At 44.0% G+C, this 15,492-nt stretch overlaps 1 protein-coding gene across 17 annotated transcripts in view; it reads right to left on the bottom strand.

Moving 5' to 3' along the window:
• The window catches only part of Eph (Eph receptor tyrosine kinase), a 92,821-nt gene that overhangs the window by 5,426 nt on the left and 71,903 nt on the right, over window positions 1-15,492 (bottom strand). For 2 of the 17 annotated variants that reach the window (XM_071795870.1, XM_071795871.1), the window contains exons 4-16: window positions 11,163-11,448; window positions 10,386-10,922; window positions 9,910-10,070; window positions 9,533-9,797; window positions 9,216-9,404; window positions 9,024-9,135; window positions 8,821-8,891; window positions 8,277-8,294; window positions 7,565-7,630; window positions 6,421-6,597; window positions 5,850-6,319; window positions 5,401-5,738; window positions 5-3,619 (exon numbers count right to left, since the gene is read on the bottom strand). In XM_071795870.1, coding sequence (XP_071651971.1) covers window positions 3,307-3,619; window positions 5,401-5,738; window positions 5,850-6,319; window positions 6,421-6,597; window positions 7,565-7,630; window positions 8,277-8,294; window positions 8,821-8,891; window positions 9,024-9,135; window positions 9,216-9,404; window positions 9,533-9,797; window positions 9,910-10,070; window positions 10,386-10,922; window positions 11,163-11,448 — 3,003 coding nt within the window. In that variant the 3' untranslated portion in view covers window positions 5-3,306. Of the gene's footprint in view, window positions 1-4; window positions 3,620-5,400; window positions 5,739-5,849; window positions 6,320-6,420; window positions 6,598-7,564; window positions 7,631-8,276; window positions 8,295-8,820; window positions 8,892-9,023; window positions 9,136-9,215; window positions 9,405-9,532; window positions 9,798-9,909; window positions 10,071-10,385; window positions 10,923-11,162; window positions 11,449-15,492 lie in introns of those variants that run through there. The other 15 variants (XM_071795875.1, XM_071795872.1, XM_071795887.1 and 12 more) reach the window with 15 other exon arrangements.

The raw sequence follows: 15,492 nt of genomic DNA, 5'->3' as shown, positions 1-15,492 counted from the left end.
GTCAAAAATAACAAGTTAAGAAATGTCTCCTTGTACGAATGAATAACGTTCACAGCAAGGAATAAGTTAGGGCACACGAGATTTCAGGGTTCCTTAAATTCTTTTGCTATCCAAATACATTCACATTCGCATAGTCCAAATGTATGTTTTAGATGCTTTGGTCGTTTTGCTATTGACTACGCCACAAGTTAATAACAGAGAAGCTAAGGATAAAATAAAGAAGACTATTTTTCGGCTGTAGACTGCTCGACATTTCGTCATCGTTATTGAAGTTACTAATGTCTTCGTTATTTCATGGGATATCAAAGAAATCATATGTGGGATATCGTTCTATTGTCAATAATATAATATATATATTAGGAATATAACATAATATTCCTAAATTGATTAAATTTTAAATAATTATGTTTTACTTCTATATAAATTATACTATAAGCATGTATTATTGGCTGCAGTAAAACGCAACCGTGTTCCTGGCTTACACGAAGGAAGGAAATATTATACACAAATGTTTAGATATGATACAAATTGTATTTTAAGTACATAAAATTATTATTATCACGTCGATTTTTGAGGTGGAAATAATAAATCAATCAAAATTCACTAGTCTAAATTCTAGAATATCTGCACAAAAATCTAAAAATGATGATTTGGTTGATATAATTTATTTCACAAGTTTCTGAGAATAATAGAATGTATAAAGCCTTAACTTAGATGAAAAATAGCTATTTAAGTATATACAATTGGCTCCTAGATCGTCTCTTATGGATATATGTGTAATATTGATCGGCCTTGTATAAATTATAAATTACGAATTATACATTTTAGAAAATAAGCATATAATAGCCGATGTTAGCGTATATATGATTAAGTAAGTTTTGTGCATCATTTTTGTACAACGTTATGTACAGGCGCTACGAAACTTAAATACCGATGCAAACGTACAATCTCTCTTCGTCTCGACAATAATGCTAAAAATTAAAATTAAAATTAAAGTAATTATTTTAATCAAAATAATACTAATAGTAATAATACGTAACACATGTAATAATAAGACAAACACCGCAATAAAAGTGATACAAATGCTAATAATGACGGTAATGACGACACAATGACGATGTGATGACAATAATGAGGATGATAGTAACGCTAACTGCTAACAATACTAATACAATAGTACTGTTGACGAGGACGGATGTATCATATGTAACATGTTAGTGATACAGTTTACAGTTGACGTGTATGTACACGTGAATGGATTACGGTGCGTACGAAGGCAAGCAGTGCAACACAAACTAAGAGGTTTACCAAGCAGGGAGACCGCTGTCTACGTAGCGGTGATATTTCATTATCGCGTCAAAGAAGCAGAGAGAACGTGAAAGCACAGTCAGCATAATCGAATAGTCGAAACGTTAAAGGGCGAACTCTGTGTTATCTAGGACACTGGACCAAACGGAAACGATTGCGCTTTGTTCGTCTGCGCTTCTTTCTTTTCTTTTCTTTTCTCTCTCATCCACAAAGGGGATTCGGTGTGTGGGAAATTCGCCGCTTTTGGACTCTCTTTTCTTTTTTTCTTTACCTGTTTCTCAAATGCACGTTGGAAGATTCCGATGAGGCAGGTGGGGGCGAGGGTGGAGCACCCCTTTCCCTGATTCTGACAATTGTTAGCATTTGTTAGTGCGATGGAGGTCATACTAGGTGTGTGTTTCTATCTGCAGGCTAGCTAGTTTCAACCTATCTGGCTTTGATTTCCAAATTTTATCTCTTTCCTATCGTTCGCGCGTGTATTGATGCGAATACTTTGCACGTTTTCTTTTACAACATTAAAGTTAAACTTCACAGCTTCGAATAATTTTAAGCTTTGTATAAATAGCAGTTTATGTTTGATCTAAAAAATAAATGAAGAAATAAAATGAAATGAATTCCGTGTGATCAATACTTAAACATAACTACGAAAGAATTTCGGCAAATCGTTTTATTCCTGTCATCGGATAAGTGCCTCACCTCCGGTCCATGTTGTGACAAGTTTTTAATATAATATTTGCAGAGAACGTAAAGGGGGAAATAGTTTAAATAGTGAATTTTGCAATCAATATGTTATCGTAAATCAATCATTTCTCTTGGAATGGCGTGTCATTTATCGCATTCTGTGAGAATACTTTAGAATTTAGTGTTATGATTACGATCATAATGGATTCATCGATGTGGAAATACGACCTAACAGTATTAATTGTTAATTACATCGTCCCTTATTTAATATATTACGTATAAAAATACTATTCTAAAATGGTCAACCGGTCGCACGCGTGCTGTACATATGCTAATAAATCTTTGCAGCTTTCGCTAAGATAAAATCGATGGCTTTAATAAATTACACGATAAATACTTATATCAATTTAATGTAAATGACGTGTGGGGTGTCGTAAGACTATGGCTGTTCTTTTGAGCAATTTGCAGACGACCTTTTCCTATTAAAAACTTCGTTTGTTTTTTTTTATAGAGCCTAAATTGACCAAAAAATTCGCAGCCGAAAAGAATGACGTTAGTTCTGGGACACCCTCTGTAAATGTATGTGTGATTGCGTGTACATGTGTCTTTTTTCTTCTTTTTTTTCTTTATACGTATATCAATGAAAGCTATGACCGCTAATATAGAATTATGAGAACACCTGAAAGACTCTAGTTGCTTTTATGCACACCACGTTTAATCGCCTTTTGCTCTCTAAGCTCGCTCTTTAAACCTATATTGCTATTCGATGGTTGAATTTATTCTTTATAAAATTTGGAAACACTCTTAAACTCTCAATTTATATCCCGTTTCAATTTCAATCAATAATATACGCTCTAACGGTAAAGTTTATTGCTTAGTTCAACGTAGAGAAATTCTCTGTATATATCGTCTAACATTTATATCTACGCTACATCCTCGCATTTGTCGATAATTCGTAGTAAAAAGACTGGAAAAGAGATTCTTTTATGACGGTACTACTCTTGTACATACAGTCTATAGCCCTTCGATAACGTATTATCGGCCGTATAATATCTCTATATTCGTCACATCTACTATTCCATCCGACACGACTTGGATTATACTATTTTCTACTATCTCGCTGAAAGAGCGACTATAATTTCCCTACGACTAGCGCGACCGTAAAAGATAATGCGAATTGCAATGATATAGAATGCAGTCTTTTAAAATCCGTCCAGTTTAAATGCCAGGCATTAATTCTGATGGTTAGAAAGACGGGCGGAGATGACGATAATGATGATGATGATCTTGCGCGTTCTAATTCAAGCATAACCATTCTCAGCCGAAATGAGAGAACGGGACCCAATTAGGATAGGTGAGCGATGGTTGTTGGTGTGGCAATGCGTGTGTCGTTGCGTGTGTGTGATAGTGTAAGCTACGGCCGGCTCCTGGTGGCATTACTGGAACGGCAATCGCTGACTGGGCATGTTGATGGGCCTGATGGCCGACTATGTCTACGAACGGGCTCGCCGTGCTCGCGGCCGGGCCTGGTGGCATCGCAGCCGCCGCCGCAGCCGCCGCTGCCGCCGCAGCCTGGGCGGCAGCCGTATGGCTTGTGACATAGTACGGATTGTGTGCAGGCGGCCTCACGCTGTAGGCGATGGTTGTTGTTGTTGTTGTTGTCGTGGACGATAGTTGTCGACAGTTGCGTTGCAGTTGCGGTAGTTCGTAGTCAGGTACCAAAGGACACCACAAAACCAAAAGCACAAAGAATTAGCCCAGGGGGGAAAAAGAGGCGGAACGAAGGAATAGGAGAGAAACCAACGAGATTTCCAAATGCAAATATTGTGCCCCATTGGCATAAAGATAAAACGCGAGAACCGAGATATGCTGTTTCGCGAACAAAAGATATGCGAAATAATCTAATGAAATAATGTAATGTTTCGTCCATGCCAATGGGATACTCGGAGAATGTGAGGGAGGAGGCTTACCGGATTTCGTTGCGATTACAAGTTTTAACTCTCGTAGGAAACACGGAAATTATAGTCAGACCACTTGCTATATAAATGAATATTTTTATCTCGTTAATATTTTATAAATATTCTACTCGATCGTAGGCAGAACTCAACTTTGTCAAAGAGAAAAGCAACATAAAGGTATAAAATTAGCCCCCTCTTAAACATAGCTCTTGTAAAGAATAACTGAAATGCGAGCCATAGACTCAAGGAGCGTAGAAACGTTAAGCGGCGAAAGCAATTGAAAGCTCTGTTGAAGTCGTCGCATAATGCATGATCTCGACTAAGTCCCCGGAACGCGGTAAAAAAGTATTCTACACAACTGACAACGTAGACTTTCGTCCATAAATTAATTTTTCCGCCAGCTAATTCTGGAAACCTCGCTCGGCCAAGTGCATTTTGAAGCGTAAAGCAGCGTCCGTTTACGAGGTAAAAATGTGACTCTTTGATATCGAGAGATTACGACGAGACGTCGTGCGAAAAGTGTATGCTATTGCGAGAAGGAAAAGAGAAAGACTCGAATTTTCAAGTCGATCCAATGATCATTTTGTTCTCTTCCCTTCTCACGCGCGCGTGTCGGAAAATAAACGTCAGTGGCGTAGACGCAGTAGAAATAAATTTTGACGACTGTTACTTAGGGGATATGTCGAGAGTATACGTAGAGATACTTGGAAAAAAAAAAAACAGAAAAAGCACAAACATAAAAAGCAAGTGCTAATTGTATAATGCAGTCCAGTACGTGTATGCCTGCTTCCAGTAATGCCAATCAGGTCGAGATGTTACGACAGCGCGAGTACGAGTATGCAGACATTGGCCTTCCTTCTGAGTACATACATATGCACGAGCACATCATATATATAAGTGTGTACGATTGTAGGCTTGTGCGGGACGTCATACATCAATGAGCCACAATGCCGAATCCCATTCTAAGTGGCGTGAAACGGATGTAGTATGATCCACGCGTGAGCGTTTCGGTGAATGAATGAAAATAATTATTAGCTGTCGAGAGAAATTAATTTATGGACACGATACATAAGTCACGTAGCATGCGGCGTGATTCTTATTAAAATATTAATGAACGAGCGACTCAACGAGAGATAAATAAAAAGGAAAAGAACGTTGAGACAATGTCAATGAAAACATATGATAACTGCGATTTGCGAACGTGCACTCGAAGCACTTAAAGCAAATTTTATTCGTTGTGCGCCGATTATATCTTACGCATTCCGTCATATTTCTTTCATTTATGTTGGACGATGATAATTATATCGTTTGCTCGAGATTTTTGATCCATAAGACGGATCAAATTTCCTAATACCGTTTTTGCGACTAACTTATCCTAAAATTCGTTTCGCAATTTTATATCAGCATTTGGCGATTACAATGACAAGTTACAATGATACGTGGGCGCTTTTACCTGTTCTGAGCGATTTTTCTCAGCGTATCCGGACTTCGTATGAGCTTGTCCAAAGTTTGTGTGAGATTGGCAAAGGTCGGCCGATGGGTGCGCTCTTTCTGCCAGCAATCGAGCATCAGCTGATAGATCGCTTCCGGACAGTCCATCGGCGCTGGAAGCCTGTAGCCCTTCTCGATCGACTTTATCACATCTTGATTCGACCAGTTCCAGTACGGCCTCTCGCCGTACGACATCACCTCCCAGCATACGATACCCATGCTCCAAACGTCGGAAGCGCTCGTGAATTTACGGAACGCTATCGCCTCCGGTGCCGTCCACCGTACCGGGATTTTGCCGCCCTGAATACAAACGATAGATTAATTAGGCGAGAAATTATACATATGTTCGAGTCTCGTATACGCCACTAGCTTCTACGAATTTTGACTCCACAACTTGAATCTGTCGCTCACCCTGGTCGTGTAAGCTCCCTCTGTGGCACTCTCGATCTCTCTACTGAGTCCAAAATCGGCGATCTTGCAAACCAGGTCGGCGTTGACTAACACGTTCCTCGCGGCAAGATCACGGTGCACGTAGTTCATCTCCGCGAGATACTGCATACCGCTAGCGATGCCGCGCAGCATGCCCACCAGCTGGAGCACTTGGAACTTGCCGTCGTTCGCGCGCAGGAAAGTGTCCAAGCTACCGTTCTCCATGAACTCCGTGATGATCATCACCGGATTGCTTTTCGTCACTACGCCTTGTAGGAATATCACGTTGGGGTGCTCGAACTGACCCATTATCGACGCCTCTGTCAAAAAGTCGTTACGGGCCTTGTCTGCGGAGCCCGGCTTCAGGGTCTTTATGGCCACGTCTATCTCTGTCCGTCCGTCGGGAGGCAATTTTAGCTTCCCTCGGCACACATCGCCGAACTCTCCACCACCTGTGATCATAAGAAAATTGTCAAGAGTATAATCGAGTTACTAAAACTACCTTATTTGATAACCGCTGGATAATATCATATGATAATGTACAGAACCGCACCTATGATGGCTTCTATCGTGATATATCCGGCATCTATTTCCCTGGCGAATTCGCGTACCGCCTGATTCGGGTCCTCATAGGTGTGAGGATCCACGTAACTCCTTGCACCTGCACCGCCTGCGCCGCCTGCGCCCGCCGCGGCGACCCCCACTGCAGGTGTGAACAGCGGCGTGGTCACTGCAACGTCACGAAAACAGAGTTCATTATATTAACACGAGGGCCGGTGGTGCGAAATTTTGACAGAACTCTAGACCGCGCGTCCCAACATTCGCTCTATCGCACGGCCAACCGTGTCAAATCCCGCAAAAAAGAAACACTCACACATTCTTTCTCGTCAGCGAGTTTAAAATTTCCAAAAAACAAGACACAACCAAGAAAGCCAAACGCAGGTGGATTCTAAAATATATCTCCTCTTTTTTTTCTCAGTCCCACTTTAGTTGAAAGAGTCATTTTTTTTTTACTTGTATATGTGTTTATCTAGCTTAGAATCTGGTCTGTTTAATGTCGAACGGCGGTGTCTATGTGCGCTAAGAAAAATTCGCGCATAGCCAATCCACATGCCAAAATGCACAATTTCTTGCATGCCATTACTTCAAGATCATTGCGATACATCCCAAAAATCCAGCGATTCTTTTACACCGCTCGTCCCGGATGTTTCAGACGATTCAAACAGTTTTCTCTCTCGACGGCGCCTCTCGTCTCCAATCTTCTTTATTCAAACCAATTTAGTTTCTATTTGAGCCGTCTGGGAACATCCAAGTATTTTGCATATATCGTGGTAAGAAGAAAAGCGATCGCGAAGCACGATCGCCTGGAGTAAAATAAAAGATAAGATAAAAAAAAATTAGATGCAAGAACATGATGCAATTGCCTGCGAAACACGGGGCCGCGGCATGCTTTTATTTTATATATACCTCCGAACTTTTCATCCATGTCGCATATCTAGGACAGTGAAGAAAGAACAGAACATAGCGTAGCGTAACTAAAGCTAAACTATAACAATCGTGGAGAACTCAGAGTGTATACGAGTGTCGGTGCGTACGGTTATGCCTTCAATATATTGTACGGACGTATCCGGCGTTTTTTTTTCCTTCGGACGCGAGAAATTTGGGCCGGAGATTATTTTTGGAAACAAAGGACTTACGCGAGGACTTGCTCTTGTTGTTGGTATGGGTTGTCACAATCGGTGAACTGTCCATTTTGCAGTGCACTGTGAACAACACAACAACCAACACACTAATTGACAAACAGCAAAACAAAAAGAAGCTGCGGGTGATGAATTCTTTTTTTAATGACGCAAAGCGAGAAATGGCACAGATATATCTTGCTTCGATCACAAATGAAATAATTATGAAAGTATGTATAATCGGATTTAAGTAAAAATTATTTCCGGTATTAGAAAATCAACGCGCTGATTAAAAAGATACGCTCCTTCAAGCGTATCTCTATTTTCCTTTTATCTTTTATATTTTTTCTGATATGTTTCGCGAATCAAATCCAGATACATATAAAAAGCACATACGTTATTAACATCGACACACTGACAAATACGCATGCAATTGAAACGCGGAACAATGCAACACAACAAACACACGCAAGCACAATGCGCACATACGCGGGCACGCGTAATGTGTATCTAAGAAAATTAAGGTGTCGTGCAAAATTGTTACGCGGGCGCGCGCACGTGTGTTTGTTGGTGCATGTGCGTACGTGTGATGTGTGTACATGTGTGTATATGCAAAAGCGTAAAGTCTGACTTAATTGAGAGTGTAATGCATGTACAGGGGTTGCAAAAATAATCTACACAAAATTGAGTTCCTAAAAAACAAAACTTGAGGTGTTTGGAGAAGACTTACTGTAGGTCACAACTAGTCCTGTAGTAGCAGGCGATTGTGTACATTGTTTCATTGAATTTTTTCATGGATTTTTCATGGAGGCAGGTTCGATAGATTAGGGGAATCGCACATGAAAAGAAAGAATCGAAAGAATTTGGTTAGAATAATCGCACTCAGGCAATGGGCCAGATCGGTGTGAATTTTGGCTGGAAAGCGATCGTTTCTCTTTAAGTCCCTGTCGCGGACGTATTTCAGAGCCCGACTGCTTTCTCTTCGCTCATTTTCTCTATGGTGTTAACGTTCAGCTATCTCTCTTTCTCTCACTCTCATCCGTAAAAAAATCTCTACTGAGGGGGGGGGGGTGTTTAACGTATTATGGGTCTGTTTGTATATGGGGTATAGTTTCGACACTTGCTGGATCTAAGGGGGGCCAGTGAATTCAAAGTTAGTCACAAGACACGAGGGCGTAATGAAACAACTATGAAAGTGACAAGGTTGTAAGGGCGGGGGTAATAGCGATAATAAATCTTTAGACAGAGAAATTTCGAGCAAAATGCAAACGTACCTTCGCCGTTTCTGTATTCCAGGGTGTCACAGTCGCTCGGCTGCTTCTTGTTGCATTCATCCGAGGCCCTGCTGCAACGAAATCCCACGATATCAGCCGAATTGAACAAAGCGATTGGAAAGAAGCAACTTTTCGCGCGTTGGTACGCGATAACTCGCAATATTTGAGGTATATATTTCTAATATTGAAAATGATTCAATTACCTTCTAAGAATCAGAACAGTCATGATAATAATAATCACGAGAAGTACAACCACAGCAACGATCGCCCCTGCGATTATCCTAACTTGCATGTTGTCGTCCTCGCCGACGTAGTCTGCGTGAAACGTTCGTGTTAGAGGCGCGGTACAAGGGAGATTGCGAAATGTGAATCTAAATGCCGCTGAACGCGCTTACCTAGGCCCATGGCGTGGGGTGTCTTTTTAAATATCACCGGCGTGTACTCGCCCCAGCCGCGGGTGGTCTTAGCGCGAACCTGTATCGCGTAATCCGTGGAAGGCTTGAGACCTTTGAACGTGGCGGACAGCTCGGACGTTTGAATGACGGTTGCATTAGTGGCGTCGTCGTAGCGCGGGTAACACTTCACTGTACCAGATATCGAGACGATTATTAATCCTTCCGCCGCCACCGCGCGATCGAGTGACAATTTAGAGTTGATTTCGCCGTAGAATAGCGTAGCAACGCAATGTTGCTACGGCTCTCTTTAGCTTTACCTTCGTATCGTTCGACAAGATCGTTGTCTCCGCCGGTCCCGATGTCCGGCGCGTCCCAGCTGATGCTGAGCTCCGAGCTCTTGACACTCGTGATCCTGACGTTGCTCACGAGACTCGGCACGCTCGCCTCCGTCGTGACGGTGATGTCCACGTATTCCGATTTGCCGACCAACGACGATACGCCGTTCTCGGCGAACACTTGGAAGCGATAAGTAGTCACCGCGTTCAGGCCGGTTATCGTAATCTTCGTGTCGTTGAAGATCTCCTGTCGCAAAATCGAAGCGAATCCGTGCGTCAACTTTTCGATCGAGAAATAATTCAACTATCGCGCAATTTGTATACATCGCGTATAATATACGACTTTGAAGAAAACTCACGGTATTGGGAATGTATTTGACGCCCATGCTGCAGGAATCGCAGTCCACTCTGTAAGTCGTGTCGGATCTGCCACCCTGCATATGCGGCGCGTTCCAGGAAAGGATCACTGTAGACTGATCGACAAAGTTGACGGTCAGGTTTTGCGGCGCCGAAGGTGGTTCTGCAAGAAATATATTCTTGAAGATTTTCGCGGAACTCCGTCCTCCAAATTCTCTCCATTCCGCATCTCTCCCGCTTACGCGAAACTTTTCATTTAACGCAATATATCGCAACCCACAAACATTACATCGAACAGTTAATATAACACAAGTATACATTGCACAATTTAATATTTTAATGGAGACTCTAATCTTTTGGGCGTTCTTTGAAATTCCTAGATCTTGTGATTATTTGGACAATTTACCTTTCTAAAATTGAAAATAACGATGAGTGTTTTATAGAAAGAATTTCTAAGTTTAGTTCGGTCAATACTCACGGGTGCAAGGCATCTTTTTGGGGTCCTTTTCCGCCCGATAATAGCCCGGATCGCAACGACACTCCGTGAAGCCGTAATCGGAGGCTTTGCTGTGCTCCGGGCATGGCTCGCAAGCTTGAGAACCCGCCTCGTGTTTAAACTTGCCTATCGGACACTCCTTGCATTCTTGCTTATCCACGTCAGCTTGGTAGCCGGGCTTGCAGTGGCATCCGCCGGTTGGGAGGTACCATTTGCCGTCTCCCTTGCAGAGGAAAGTCGGCTGGGCGATTTTGACGGCATTCGGGACGCAAGTGCCGCGCGTTTGCTCGATAAGCGCAACCTCGCGACCAGTCGGCGTGGCTGGGAAATGGGCGAAGTTCACCGAGATCTCGGGGCAGCTGATGTAGTATACCTTGATGGCTAGGATCGATATACAAGCGCCCTGGTCACGAAAAGCGAAGTAGACGCCCTTCTTCGTCACCGGGATCGACTTCACCTCGGTGTTTATCACCACCTCGGTGTTCGTGTTGAACCTACCCTCGCCCGCGGCTATCCGACCTGCAAATACGTCAAATCAGCATAAAAAGCCGTCCTAAATATTGAGATTGATCGACGAGTTTACATCGATAACGGATGTATGAAAAATATAGAAAATCTAATTATGCAAAGTTAAAGCTATTCTTAATATCTCTTTTAAGGAATGCAAGCTTTTAGATTTGTTATCCTTGAAATAACATCATTATCGTATTTCCGAGGTGAATCCTTTAATTGCCATTGCTTTGTTGCATCATCGCTCACCAATAAGTTTGTAACTGTCCGGCTCCCACGGGGGTGGCTCCTTGGTGGCGGCGTCGAACTCGTAGTAGAGTAGACTGAAGGTCTCCTTACAGCTGAGAGCGTTCCCGGGAAACAGCGAACAGTCGCGAGTCGTGAAATTGATTTCTATGTACATGCGGTTCGCCGGGCCCCTCTCTATGAACGGCGTCCACAGCCAATTGTTTACGTTGGTGTACGCTACGTCGCACACAACATAACTCCGCCAATTGATACCCTTGTCGAAATTCGTAAACGACTCCTCTACCCACTGTGGAACAGATTGCAAAGAAAGAAAGTGACATTAACATGTGTTTCAGAGGAATCCTTTCTTTTTTCTACATCTAGTTCTTAGCTGAAGTTAATGAGACCGGCGTGGACAGTGGTCGAAAACGGAAATCCTTTGAAAGTATTGATGAAAGCGATCACATTTCGTGCAGGAAGGCATCCGACACTTAAAATCTGCGATGTTAACCCAATTCTACGTGTTACCACCAACCGCGACGAAAGCGAGAAAGCACCACCCGCTGTCGTCATTGTCGTCGTCGGCCGACATTGGCCGTAGAATCCTCCCTCGGTAAATGACGAGGCGGAGAGGCCAGGTCGTCGACTTGCGACAAACAGACCGCAAGGAATTACCGGCGCGCGTTACCATTAGTTTTATTGCCCCCCTCGGCTCTCGGGCTCGTCCCAAGAGCGACCGCAAAAAGTTCCGACCAGGGCAAGAAGGATCCATCGTCGTCGTCCTCGCCGTCACCGGAACCCCTCTCTCTCTCTCTCTCTCTCTCTCTCTCTCCCTTTCTCTTCCCTTCGTTCTCTCTTACTCCTCTCTCCCCGCCATCGCCACAGTCGCTCTCCGGCTCTCCTCTCCTCGCCGATCTTTTTTTACGCGCCTCTCCGCTCCCGCGTATTTCATACTCGGACCAGGAAAGACTCGGCAGGTAAGGAGTGACAAAAAACGGTAGACTGAGGTAGAGCTCGTGAGCCTCTTATCCAGAAGATTTCCTCGCGGACGTGTTTCCGGCAGGCGGGCTGCAATAAATTCAGCCGCGCGCGGCTACCCGGTTGCAAAAGGGAGATTATTACGGGGACGATGACGAGGTCGAAAAAATTTCATTAAAGCGCTGCCGGCGAAAAAAAGCTTTTTCAGCGGTCCGTGCGCGCCCGAAAGTACCAGCAGCCCGGGAACCACGGAGGTGCAGTCCCGCAATTCGCCGTCGTCCGCGCATCGAATTACGATCCGGTACCCTTCGCACGCCTCCGATCGCAATTAATAGTTTTTAGCGAGGTTTGCGAAACTGGATTCGTGCCGCTTTTAAAGTAAGCACACGGTGGCGCTCTTTTGCGATAGAATATATACTCTCGCTCGCAGGTGTAATTGGGTTAATGGATATCACACATCGCTTTATACACGGATATGAGAATGAAAATTCGGGATCTATCGCGCGTCCTCTTTTATCCCGCTTTATTAGGATAGTTATTTTCTCTATTTTCCTACCAATCGATATCGTCACGTTTCGCCTCGGGGATTATTAAGTAGAGAAATGAGAAAAACACACCATTATCTCCGCCACGTATTTCGACGCCTCCGCTCTGAGGTTCTTTATCGTCCGGGAAATTTCATTAGGACGGTAAAATTCATCCTCCCTTTCGGCCGCTTCGTGGCCGTGTCTATGCCTGCTGCTTTCATCCTCGCTGCAAGCTGCGAAGAAAAGACGGAGGAGAGACGCGGCGTCGTTAACACCGCGCGGCATTTAATTGGATCGCGCCGAGAGTCGTCCTCGTTTTAATGCGCCGCGTCGATTTTTCGGCGAGACGGATTTCCCACTGGCGTGACCGTCCCGTGAAATTGCTCGTCGAAATTGAGAAGAAAGGCGATTAGCCACCGCATTATAATCTCATTGCAATCCCACGGTATCGTTTCCGTGAGCCCTGCGTGCACAGGCAGCGTAAAACATTCTTCTCGTTTTGACTTTAAAGCCAGAAGAGGAGAGATCACCTCTTATTTGAGATTTACATCCCAAGCAAGATTTGTAATGTAGAAAAAGTTATATAATAGATCTCGTAATTTGTCTTTGAGAATTTTTCTCAATATTTTTAGTAAATTGTATTATCAAGCTTTTCATGCGGAGTGAAGATTGAAAGCATATAACATATAATGCTATGGTTTAATGTGGAAATATCATTGAGTTTAGCAGAGTATATAGCATATAGTCTCTTTCTTAAACGTACAGTTACCCGATTCCATTAAGTTATGACCGGTAGATTGTGCGTATCGCACAATCGACCGACGATCGCTCGATGCGACGAAAACTATGCCGTGGTCAGCGTCTTTGTGGTCAAGTATCGATCGCGTCGCCCTCGCCTCGCCGTCTCGCAGCAGGTAGACGTGTCTCGCTATTTTCCGCATTGGCGGCGAAAGCACGAAGCGAGAGAGCGGAGAGAGCCGGCACGTGCAAACCACCAACTCGGTTTTTCTCAGCCCTCGCCTTCCAGAGGGTAGCGACGCCACCGTCCGGATGATGAATCGCAAAATTGTATTAAAGCGTGACATTTCATTTGTACTATTTCTCGCACGTATATATCCTCTCATCGAGGTAAAAGCTTCCCCAGTCTCTATTTTGTGCACCGTAAGCCTTTGTTGTAGGATAATAAGCAAATATCCTCGTCCGGGCTGACTTTTATTACTCTAACTAGCTATTTGACCTGGTTTATTTTTCATGGTTAGGCATCTGTAATTTGCTCGAAAAAAGCAACGCTGACAAAAGGCAGCACACTTTGGAAGCCATATGGTTGACGTGGTCGAAACTACCTGCGAGCTACCCTATGGTGCTTTCGCTGTTATCCTAAAAAGAAAGCATTTGCCGCCCATGGCTCCTTTCTCGCAGATCAAATCGTGGCAAGTAAATAAATACGAGTCGATGGCGATGGTGAGTCTCAGAAGTAAAGTCAATAAGCTCAGAATGTGTGCGCGCGCGCCATCGAGATGAGCAGAAAAAGAGGAGAACTAGAGATAGACGTGGGATACTGCCACCCTCGCGGATGGAGCGTTGCCCCTACGCCAGTAATATCGCCACCATAATCGCAATTCCGACGGCGTAGCCGGATAGGGAGGTTAGCGAGAGTCTGTAGGAAGACTTCCACGAGCAGGAAGGGGAACGTTACGAACTTTTAGTCCGAGGGGTTCGCGAATCTTAATATATATTGAGCTCTCTCGCGCTAGGGGGGAGGGGATTAACCCTCACCCTCGGGTTGCATCGACAGGCACGTAGGGCTCTCTCCTCTCCGTCGAGGTACGTGCATCCGGCACTACGGACCGCTCTCGCGACGGACACGTACCGCATCCAGACGCGATCGAACTTTCCCCCGTTCTCCTTACCATCACTTAGCCGACACCTTCGGGAGAATCGAACGCTAATTGTGTTCATGATGAAATTACGAGGAATAAAAGATCGTTATTAGAGAAGTTTAAACTTGTACTTAATATTAATTAAAATTAATACTTTCAACATTGGTATTAGATATATATGAGAAAAGAAGGGGGAGAGAGGGAGAGAGAGAGAGAGAGAGAGAGAGAGGGAAAATGTGTGTGCATGTGATGTGAACAATACTATTGTAGTTGGAATTCTAAAGACACGAGTAATTTCGGTAGATAAGTAAAGGAGCGTATAGAACGTATAGAAGCAGTAGTGAGCACTTCGTCAATTATCCTCTCGTAGGAAGTTCATTACTTCGAGCACGGTCCGACTCGTGAAATGGTCGTCGCTTTAAATACAATGGCACTGATATCGTCCGCGATATAATATAGTGCCCGGACGAGGGTAGTTCGTCCATTACGGGCGAACAAGTGCACATATGTGTATCCCCGGGCAGGGTGGGCGGCCATCCCTCGGACACAGGGGTGGTTACGCCACGCGCCAATCGAAAACTTTATGTAACCGTTTATTCCGCGCACCCCAAAGCCGATATAACCGTATTTCGGGGCGAAAGATTGGCAGGAAGGCCGTTTAAGGAGCATTTCCACGGCTCCTCGGTACTTAACCGAGATTCCTCTTTCTCTTTCTCGTATGTACGTAAACGTGTGCGAATATATATGTACGCGTGTATGTACGCATGCGAGGGGAGAAAAGATCGTCGGTAAAATAAGGAGCCCGGGGGTGTGAAAGAAGGTGTCGGGTGAGAATTTATTTCTGGATTATTCGAGCCAAAGGGAAATGCTTGTGGGGTGCGGATCTCCTTTCCAGAAAAGGACAAATCGTTCTCCTTCGCGGGATCGAAACGCTGTTGGGAGAAGCAATTTCCAGCCGCGAGATTT

This window comes from Temnothorax longispinosus, chromosome 12 (genome assembly GCF_030848805.1).
Source record: "Temnothorax longispinosus isolate EJ_2023e chromosome 12, Tlon_JGU_v1, whole genome shotgun sequence".
NCBI lineage: Eukaryota > Metazoa > Arthropoda > Insecta > Hymenoptera > Formicidae > Temnothorax > Temnothorax longispinosus.
Note: the sequence above shows the minus strand (reverse complement) of the source record. Positions and strands in the feature narration are given on the sequence as shown.